Source organism: Anoplophora glabripennis, unplaced genomic scaffold (genome assembly GCF_000390285.2).
Source record: "Anoplophora glabripennis isolate ALB-LARVAE unplaced genomic scaffold, Agla_2.0 scaffold39, whole genome shotgun sequence".
Classification (NCBI taxonomy): domain Eukaryota; kingdom Metazoa; phylum Arthropoda; class Insecta; order Coleoptera; family Cerambycidae; genus Anoplophora; species Anoplophora glabripennis.
The window spans coordinates 1121521-1132932 of record NW_019416254.1 but is presented as its reverse complement, the minus strand read 5'-3'; the positions used below and the strand labels follow the sequence as shown (position 1 = coordinate 1132932).

General features: G+C 32.5%; 1 protein-coding gene across 1 annotated transcript in view; it reads left to right on the top strand.

Annotated features, from left to right (window-relative positions):
• Positions 1-5433: 5433 nt before the first annotated feature.
• Positions 5434-11412, top strand: part of LOC108915638 (hypoxia-inducible factor 1-alpha) — a 253783-nt gene continuing 247804 nt past the window's right edge. Inside the window, exon 1 of the mRNA XM_023457103.1 lies at positions 5434-5636. Within this exon, the coding sequence (XP_023312871.1) occupies positions 5599-5636 (38 nt within the window). The 5' untranslated portion in view covers positions 5434-5598. The remainder of the gene's footprint in view (positions 5637-11412) is intronic.

The window sequence follows — 11412 nt, the reverse complement described above, 5'->3', positions numbered from 1 at the left end:
AACACAAAATACCCTAAGTATAATAAAATCTCTAAACATAATCCCTACAGAATATGAACATAAATTGAAAAATATATAGGTACACATATATATGAATCAAATGAAAAACTCGTAGTGACAAAGTGAAAAAAAAAACAAACAGTTAACGACATCCTAAAAGACAGTTTAGTGACAGCAAATTATTAACTAGTATTAAAATCATCCAAAAGAAATTGCTTTAACTTTTTTTTAAAGTTCAAAATAGTGTATGACTTAAAACAAACGGGCAAAGCATTATATTCTTTACAGGCGTGATAGATAAAACTTCTAGTATACAGGGCAGTGGCGTGGCGAGGAATCTCTAATAAACGCGAATAACGAGGATTAAACATCGAAGTGGCTTTATGAAGCCTCTTAAATTTTTTATGTAAGTATACAGGGCATTTTTGCTGAAGAATTTTATGAGTTAAACATAAAGAGTGCAACTTACGAGAGTTCGAAAGATTAAGAAAATTATGTTTTTTAATTAACTCATTAATTCCTCGTTCAAATTTTCTAATTCCATATGCAAATCTAACCACCATTTTGAATTCGCTGCAAACGCTGAATATCGGAGTGTAGTAGACCTGGGCCATAGATACAGTCACAGTATGAGAGCTTTGAAAATATTAAAGAATTACATAAACTGACTTTTAGAGATGAATCCATGATGGCACGATGGGGATAAAGTTGCTTTAAGGTATTATACGATGATCGACACAGATTGTTTACATGTTTGGTAAATCTTAGCTCCTCATCAAACCAAAGACCCAGATTATTACACTCATTGGTAAAATTTAAAGAAATATCTCCTAATTTTAAATTCAATTCCATTTTCGCCATAATATGTTTATTTTTAGGACCAAAAATTATGACTTTAGATTTGTCAGGATTTAGCTTCAATCTATGAGCAGTAGAGATATTTAACAATGAGTTTAAGTCGTAATTAATACAATCATTAAAAGCAGCTAAGTCCGTACCAGGACAATTGAGATACACTTGGGTATCATCAGCGTAATGATGAACAGAACATTTATTCAAAAATGTATAAAAATCCGCTATATAAATAGAGAACAGCAAGGGCCCTAAAATGGACCCCTGAGGAACCCCATGAGTCACTGGCAAGATGTCAGACACATTAGAGTTTATGATTACTTGCTGTGTTCTGCCAGACAAATAACTAAAAATGTAGGAAGCAGCACTATTGTCAAAGCCAAAGTACATTAACTTTTTACAAAGGATAGAGTGGTCCAATGTGTCGAACGCCTTGCTATAATCTAAAAGAATCAAGGACGTAATTAAACCATTATCAGTGGCGTTATAAATTTCATCTGAAATATGTGCTAATGCAGTAGTGGTACTGTGCTGAGGCCTAAAGCCGGACTGAAAGGAAGGGATAATATCATTATCAAAAATAAACTGCGACATTTGTGTTTTCATAACCATTTCGAGAACTTTGGAGATAGTAGGCAAGAAGAATTAATATGTCTTTTTCAAAGTGAATGTTTATAAGTTTATTATTGTTATGTGTTCTCAACATGCCATCTTCATTGTGAACCTCGCAGTTCGTAAGTTACCTTCTTTTTGTAATTATAATGTACTAATTAAAAAAATTTTGTAAAAATTGTAGAACTCCTGAAGAAGAGAATGATTTTTTCGAAAGCTTGAGCAGAAATAAAGAGTTTTCAACCTTTATTGTTTTTTGCCAAGACTATTAGGTACCCAATTATTTAACCAGAAATTTTGTTTCTTAACTATAGCTAGTCGCTAATACTTAACGACTGTTATATATGTATATATAGTTAAAATAGCCGTTTAAAAATCTTAGAGGTTGCTACCACCAGTAAGGTTTTGATCAAAATGTTCAAGCCCATAGTAAAAAACACTTGCGAATGTAAGAAGTGGTGCCAAATAGAATGCAGGTAAAAAGATTATCTGTGTGTGAGGTTGGTTGTCTACCCCAAAGGCTTAATAGTATTTATATATTAATGAATTCTTTCTCATAACCAACGTAATAGGGCATAGTCATATTGACTTCTTTGCCCACATTTCATAGAGTATGTAGAGAGTGGTTTCATTCTTCTTACATGCAAAGTCTTACCTAGCATTTAGTAGTTATTGTAACTACTACATGTAAACTCGTTTCAGAAATTCGGACCCTACGTTGGGCACCGTGTTGTCTTTCACCCTCATTATTACTTCGGGGAATACCTCTAATATAGGAGGAAACCGATATTTTTTTACTGAAACCATCGTGTATTGATTGCCTACGGTGCTGGGATTCTCGTCCCCCGCTCGACGCCAAAGAGGCAAACGGGACATCTCCCTGATCATGCCAACTCAACTGGTGCTAGCCGGTTGTGAGGAAATATGGTCAATGATTTTATTTATTTTTTACTTTTTCCACTTTGATACACCCTCTGCAATTTAAAGATTTTCAACTGTGCCTAGTTGCACCAAATTGTTTTGTAGGCACTTCGAGTATGAGTACTATATAGTGTGTCTGTACTACGCTAATCTTTTTGGGCTTTGCTTTCCCTAGCATTGATTTGAGATCTCCTGTGGTTACCTGAAAATTTAAAAACTTCTAGGAACTTGTGTAAGCCTCCTGTGAGTACCTATGAATTTGGAAGCTTCTGAGAGATTATCTTTCACCACAGAATTGGGCAATGCCTGGGTGGCTGGAGCTCTAGAACTAAGGTCTGGGAAGCAGTATGCATGCAAAAATTTGAAAATTTTTGACAATGTTTTGGATTTTGAAAATTTTTGAATTTATTGAAATTATGTTATTTACAATAAATGGTATTTGATACGCAAAGAGCTTTATACAACGCAAATATTAATTTTATGGCGTACTACATGTACTGACTGGTTACTGAAGTGCAAAGTACCAGGGTCAACATTTAATCACATTCCTTGATAGGTCTGTCGAAGTCCTGTCCAGCCTCTAGGTTTGAACAACTGACATCTTTGGATTGTAGTCGTATGGAATGGGTATGGACTTGTAGTCAGACGTGATACTGCAATTTTGTATTGAGGTTGCCCAATTCCAATTTCGTATTTTTCGGAGCTGTTATTTTTTGATATCAGAAATACTAGCAATTTTTTCACCTTTTGGGGAGATTCTTTGAAAACTTCGGCAGAAATTTTGGAAACACTGCAAAATGTTATTTTCCATGCTGCGCCTTGTGCTTCTTGTGGAGGGTAGTTTGGGTTCTTTGGCCGGGATTAGCCCTACGTAAAGTGGTTGGAGACAACTTCATGGTTCTTCTCAGATCTTGTAATACGACAATATACACATGTTATGTAACTGTCAACTAGACAACAAAATTTAAATTTTTCCAAATCAGTATATACTTTGGTGATACGCAACATATTATTTTTACAGTATCTTTATACAATACAGGGCTGGATTAAACTATGGTGAGACCCGGAGCTACAAGCTCTACCCAGACCCTCGTTCTTAAAACAGGTTTTTGTTCGATTCTAAAATACTTTTTTGGTTTCATTCTAAAAAAGGCTAAATTTCATTTTGTCAGATCTTGCCGAGGCTATAGCCCCCGTAGCCCCCCCCCCCTTGTCAGACCCTGCCTATATTTCTCTTATCTAGGTCCTATACAGGGTGTTTCAGAAAGACCTCCCGTAATTTCAGAGGATGATAGTACAACAAAAAATTAGAATTTTTTGTTTTATGAACTATATGTCTATCTCTTCTTGTTTTCGAAATACAGAGCCACAAAATAAAAATTTTTAAATATAATTTTTACGAAAATTTCCAAACGGTGCGAAATATTTTTATGAAATTTGGTATTCCGGGCTTTTTAAGGATGCCAAATACGCTGGTCTAATTATTTTTTGTATATTTTATAGAGGGCGCTAGTTATGCTACATTCGTATTACATTTTAAGTTTTTTTTGAGGTTACGTTTTTTAGCATTCGGGCTCCAATTTCTAATGTACAATTTTATTTTCTAAAAATAATGTACTCTTGTTAGAACTTCCTAATGCGGACGGTTTTCGAGAAAAAAGGCTTTTAATTGAACTCTTACAATATTACGGTGTAGAAAATAAGTGATTGTTAGTGATTGTAGTTAGTAATGACTAATTACAGCCACTAAAATTTTGATATAAAGTTAATTAGAATTTAAAATATTACTGAGAATGTATACGTTGTTTATGAGACATCCATCAATAAGTTTTGACATAAGCCTACTTTAAGAAAAGTCACTTATTTTCTTCACTGTAATATTGTAAGAGTTCAATTAAAAAAGCCTTTTTTTCTCGAAAACCGTCGACATTGGGAAGTTCTAACAAGAGCACATTATTTTTAGAAAATAAGTGAAAATAATTTTGTAAAAACAGATTACTTTTGTATGACTACATAGAAAACAATAATGGATTAGGGTCAGAGCAAAGGGGAGAATCCATTCAACGTGATTTTTTTAAATTCTGGGCACGTTACAAGGTATCAAGTATACATCACGTATCATATTCATCACAGCTGTTAAAAGCAGTAATAGAATTTTCCTCGCTACACTTATAATTCTAAATTATCATTACCTACTTACTAATCTATGTTCCTAAATATGATTTAAAAATACTTATTGTAATTATCTATGGTTTAATATATAATTTATTCAGAAAAATATATGTAAAAAATAAAAAATAAATAAAAAATAAAAAATACAAAAAAAAATAAAACAAAAAATAAAAAAAAATGGGACCATTCAGCCACTACATCCTCGTCGTTGGCCCTGGGCTTGGCTAAAAGTGGTAACTAAGATTTTCAAACGAAAAAATGAACAACAAATTTATTTTTGAGATATATTCCCACACAGCACAATGACATTCGTAGGATGTACTGAGGATAACTTCTCAGGATGTATAGGATATCCTCGGATAGGTACACCATCACCTCAGGATGTACCAGGGATATCCAAATGGAACGTCCCGGGATTTGCTCGTAACGTCCTGAGGANATGTGCTGTGTGGGTTAGAAAAGCAATAAACTTGAAAAAGCGTTGTACATAAGAAACTCGTCTACGCAAGCTGCGTAGCACACAGTTGATATGTAAAAATCTAAGAAAGCGCATAACTCGCTAAAAAGAGCAGCTAGGATTTTGAATTCAATTGATTTTTCATGTCTAAACAATATAGAAACTTTCCGGGTTAGCAGATTTTGGATCCATTTTAGTCAAACTTTTTCAGCCTTCAAGCACACCGTGAGTAGTATTCGAATCTTTCATTCACTCTGAAATGCTTAGACCAGAGTAGACGGAATTACCCTCGGAATTACCTCATTATTACCTACTTCAATCAGAATGTTACATTGAATTGTTTTCCATAAATAAACTTAAATTTCCCGCACTTACTTAGTTGAGATGTGATCCAACAGCTGTCAGTGAGTGCATTTTATTCCAGTTCTCTTGTTCTTAACGTCATAGAAAGCCAGTTATATTGTGATTGTGACAAAATTATTGTTTCTGTGGTCCAGTGTTGATTTTTGTGTTTGTTGTGATTTAATTTTCATGTGCATTTGATGTACTTCCTTAGCAGTGACTAAGAAGTACATTTATATACGATGGATATCAAAGAAAAAGCACCAAAGGAGAAACGCAGGTTAGTGTCATAACATTTCCTTCAGCTGTTATTAGTAATATTGTAAAATATTTGCAGAATTTTTTAAAAAAGTACATATTGTGTCTATAGGTTGTCATATTTTGATAAAGGGTTAGGCCACAGTATTAGAGATTATATCCGAATATTGTTTAGGTTATTTACTAACCTACTTTCTCTTATCCGAAAATGAGATATCCAAATCTCATCTCAAAAATATTTCTTTTTCAAAAATTATTTTCTTTTGAAATACGTCTGTTTTTTAAAGCAGTATTAATTATATAAGATTGAAATTTATAGAGGAATTTATTAATCGACATCAACATTATTAAATTATTATTGGTTTCATATATTTTAAGTTGAATTTTGAGTCGACTAATTTAAAAACATAATGTCAATGCAAGTCCTCTACATTCGTTATTGTTTTGTTATACCAGTAATTATTATACATACCTGTTTAGGTACTTGTAGCATCTAATATACAGGGTATTCCAAGTTGTAGGCTTATAGACCATTAACACGGTAAATAAAGAAATAAATGAGGGTCAAAAACCTACCTATGTTTTATTAAATGGACATTAAAATTTCTCTTATTTTCGATACCACAACTTTTTTAAAATTAAAAATCTTAAACTTGGTACAATTTTTAAAAAATTTCATCTACATATTACCAATTTTTTATTGAAAAATTTGGTAAAATTTGGGATTTAGTGGCCTGCAAATAGCCCTGCTTTAAGTAATCTGAATACATTGCAGGATTACTTTAAGGACAACTTTATAAAATGGAACTTAAATATCCAAAGCAATAAATAAATTAAAACATAATTATACACATAGAACAAATATTTCAGACATTTATAATATGTTTCACTTTCATGTACAAACGTTAAAAGAGTACTTATGGGAGAGTACTTAAATATTCTCCTCTTTAAAGGATTAGACTAAATATATGAGGTATATGCTACTGAAATAAAAGAAATTAAAGAATCAAGAAATACTTACCTCATAAATCCAAAAATATATATACAGTGGGTATTCCATTAGAAAAAACAAAGTTTTATGTGCCACACTTTCTAAGAACATCCTGCATAAGGTTCATAAAACTCTTCTACTTGATAGCTACTAGGTACTTTTTTATTTAGCATTTTTGTCTGAACTTCAAAATAAATGAATTAAGGGTGGTTGACACTTATAACTGATAATGTACTAAGGGGGGAACCACGGAAATAATGTGGAGTACATTTGAGTAATACTGAAGTACTATTTGCATATATCTGAAGCCACCACAGCCTGCTCTATACTCTCTTCTATTATTTTTGAGGAATACGTGAGTAATTAATTATAAAAATAAATATTTTACTGTACAAATTTTGTTCAGTGGTTTAACTCTCGCCCTGTCAGTAGGTACCATTTGTTGTACATATATTAGATATATCTTTTGTTATGTGTAAACTATTTGTAGGAAGTTTTATTTTAAGCAAAAAAGTTTTTGTAAATATGTATCCGAAATTGCTGTCTTATACGCCAATAAAAAAATTCAGTTTAATTTAAAATAACTGTGACAGTATTAGGGGCTTTTTGTATCCTTCACAGCCCAAATGATGGTGAACAAAACAAATTGTAAAATCTAAGTTTCGATAAGAGTAACCAATATGTAAAGAAATGGTTCCGATGTTAAATATAATTTTATTACAGTTATCGAGAGGAAATCTGCTGGTCAAAATTTGTATATAGCCTTCATAAATGATTACAAGCTCCCTCAAACATATACAACCAGTATTACAAATTGACACCTCGATTGATAGACACTATCAACCAAAAATTCCTAAAAATCAGTGGGGTGGTTGAAGAGATGTAATTTAATAAAATTGTTTTTGAAATTGATTTATATGCAATATTGATATGTATTAAGCTTAGTACATACAATTTAGTACTGGATACTTACTTATAAAAAATTCTTTTGTCTTTTCATTGAAATGCCTTTAACCCTCGCTTTAACCTTATTAAGATGAGAAAACTATCAATCTTTTCTTGTTGTGAAATTGACATTTTTACTATGAAAACAAAGGGAACACGATGTGAACCTCGTGATTAACTATGATTAATTTACCAAACAATTGCTCAAATAATTCAAAATGCTGTCTATCACTAGATATGCACAAATTTACTCTCGTTTGCATATTTTCATACACCTTTTGCAGCTGTTCTGTTATATTGTTAACTTCTTGAATAATTACTGCTTCTATTTCTTGGATGTTGTGTTTTAAAAATAGTATTTCTTCAGATCCAAATAAAAATTAATCTAAAGGTGTTAAATCCAGTGACATGACTGGTCGCAAAACTTAACTAATCAGTCGATTATCATAAAATTGAAACGTTGCTTTTGAAGTATGCACAGTTGCCCCATCTCGTTGAAAGTAATGTACTTGCAACTCATCATGTAATTGTGCTAAAAATGTCTCTAAAATAAGGGTTTCACGTCTTTCAGCGTTTATGATTTCAAGGAAACATAATAGTATAGGCCTACTCTTAAGGGATGAAAACTGGTTTCTACAAATCTTTCTGCAGTTCAGGTTCCATAATTTTGGTTATATACATAATCTGTTATGTGAAATAATACTTCGTCAATAAAAAAATTTTTTATTTATTTATTTATTTTGTGGCGCTATGTTAGGTATTCATGTTTTCTAAAAACCACTCAAAGTACCTACTGTAGTTATCTTTCGGTCTATAGGAAGAACCTAATTCATGCACAACAGTTTCCTTATTAGGTGTAAAATCAGTTGCTTTAATTTAATCTTTATGGGATGTTCCATTTAAAAGTGCTAAACATGAAAATTTTAGGATATCTTAAACTATATCTACCTAATTCAATCTTAGTTATAATTGAAAATTTTAGTTAATATATTTTAGAGATCCATTGTATACAGAATTTGAATATATTTGTATGAACTTAATAAAAAAAAATACCTGTTTGAGCAGGTAACTGATACACACTCTGTAGGACTTTTGATTTGTTTGTTGCAGTATATTATCGATGACATTTTCTATAAATACAGTTAGTTTGTCCATAGATTATTGTATACATTCAAATATTTTGACAATAAACATTCCTGGAATGTTTCATAATCAGTGTATGTCTGGAAATCCAGTTGCTCATTGCAGAATTGCAAAGAATATGTTCACCACCCACTAGTTCTACTTGAGTCATGAGCCATTGCAGTAAAAGCATCTTGTTCTGGAATAACAGGGATAATGCTTCTGAAATAAACATATTATTAACCTCAAAATTTAGTCTGTTACAACTTACTAGTACTTAACTCTACAGTGTAAAAAAGTTTTGCTATGAAAAAAAATGATTAGTTTGATATATGTACGATTTAATATTGAAACAAATGGAAACAATAAAACGATGGCAGGAAATCGAACAGGAAATTAACTAAAACATAGATTTGACAGTCTGTATACACCAGGGGGCGGCAAGTAATTTTAGGTGGTCCGGATACTTTTAAAAATTTTTAACAAGGTCCAGAGAAAACTCATATTACTTACTAATTTTTTATTTTAATTTGCTCACTCACAAAATAAAATATATTTATATTAAAAGATCAATGGGAGAAATTACATGTGCGGGCTTGAACCAGTTTTTTTTTAAGTAACCTACTACTACTATCTACAGAAAAATGTGTTTTAAATGATTTGAGAAAATTTTTGGCAGACCCGTTTTTTACCTTCCGCGGTCCGGATCTGGACCGCGGTCCGCCAGTTGCACAGAGAACTTACTTTATCGCACTCACGTAACGGCCGATGTACCATGTGGACTTTCCGAACCTATATGCTAAAGATGGTGTTAGAAACAGGCTGCGTTCCCCAAACACTTCAACCAGCGCGATTTGTATACTAGGTCACGTGACTTAGGGCAAATCGCTGCCGTTTTTGCAGTTCGTTTTGTAACTGCTACAATGCACAGAAAGTCGGTTTTCGCTCCATCCATAGTATACTGTCAACTCTATGAATTGAAATGATAACAGACTAACACTGCAGACGCAGCCGACGAACGCTACTGAAAAATTCGCTTACAATGAACGATAACAAACCGTTGCATCTACGTTCGTGATAATGCTATCGCCGATTGGTTGATTGAAATGTGAAAAATTACATCAATCGCTAACCTCAGAAATATAATGTATTTCAACGTAATCTTGATCTTATTGTTTTGGTACCTGCTTATTTATTTTTGTCACAATTTAATTATAAACGCGATGGAAATAAAATTACTGTTTCAAAGAAAATTACTGGTTAAGTGCCCTGTAATCATTTATGAAGACTCTGGATTACCCAGAAATAACCGGAAAGGGTGTATAGAGCGAACGAGAGAGAGTGGCTTCAGATGCATGCATCCATAACTTCTTATGACATAGATAACACAGGCCGACAAGATTTTAACCAAATAACACGAATATACTTCCCCAAAGGATTTTGGTGCGTTGAATTCGAATTCGAGGTCGAAATTTCTCAATCCTAACCTAAAAGTACCAAAATCGCGATTTATTGACATATTTGAGGTTATGTTACATGGAAAGGTAATTTTTTGGCTAAAATCATTAAAGGGGTCTTAAAGTACCTACTATACTTACTCTTTAAAATACACTTGGGTTTATCCCTCGGTTTATCCCGATATAATTTTTCGTCTTACGCATATTGTTTAGTAGTTTGACTTATTTCTCGATTTTTGAATATATTTACAACACAGCACCACAAACGTTATGGGTTTATGGGCTTAACGTTTATGAGTTCGGGATTGAGCGTATTAGCCTCTTTTGCGTGTAAATGTATTTCTAGATTAACATAAGTAGGAATGAGTAAAATGTCGGCCATATATTGAATTTTTAGACATTTTTTAAAGTTTATTCCAAAATTTTAAGTGATAGAGTATTTTGGAGTTCAGATTCATGATCAGCGTCTCCAAAAACATGTAAGATCCCTACTTCTGGGTGTGGATGAAAGGTTTGTGGTGTGTGGTGTCATTACATTCAAATATCGAGAAATAAATTGAACTACTAAATTTCAACCTGCGATTTTTCAAAGACGAAAAATGATACCGGGATAACTCCAAGTGCGTTTTAAGTGTAGTACTTTAAGATTCCATTAATGGATTTAGCAAAATAAGTTACCTATCCATGTAACATAACCTCAAATATGTAAAAAAATCGCCATTTTTGCACTTTGGCACTTTGGCAATCTCGTAAACCAGAGCCAATTGAGAAATTTGGACCTCGCATTCGAATTCATCGCACCAAAATCCTTCGAAAAAATAGGTACATTCTGGTTTCTGGGTTAGAGGGTCGGCCAAATTTTGTCGGCTTGTATAATTGAAATATTGCCTAAGTATTATTCAAATAGTACTCAGTATTATTCAAATAATACTTAAGCTTTCATACCAAATTACAGCAGAGCTGTCGTATCCCCCTCAAATGTATTAAACGATTTTTTATTAACTCGGTCGTAGATACAACATAATACGACCTGTTATAATCTTTGGTTCTAATATTGATTTTTATTTTTTCCTTAAATATCAAATGAAATTATGTACTGACCTACACATTTTCTGCTGTCGAAAATGTATTTACTTTTGATTGCTTGATCATCTCCTTTGGTTACAAGGAGTAGAATTAATTACCACCGCTACAAATAATTTCTTGCGTATTCTTTTCTCTGTCTATAATATGATCATTTAAAAATAAGTTTTATATCGCCTACCTTTCACACATTTGAAGAA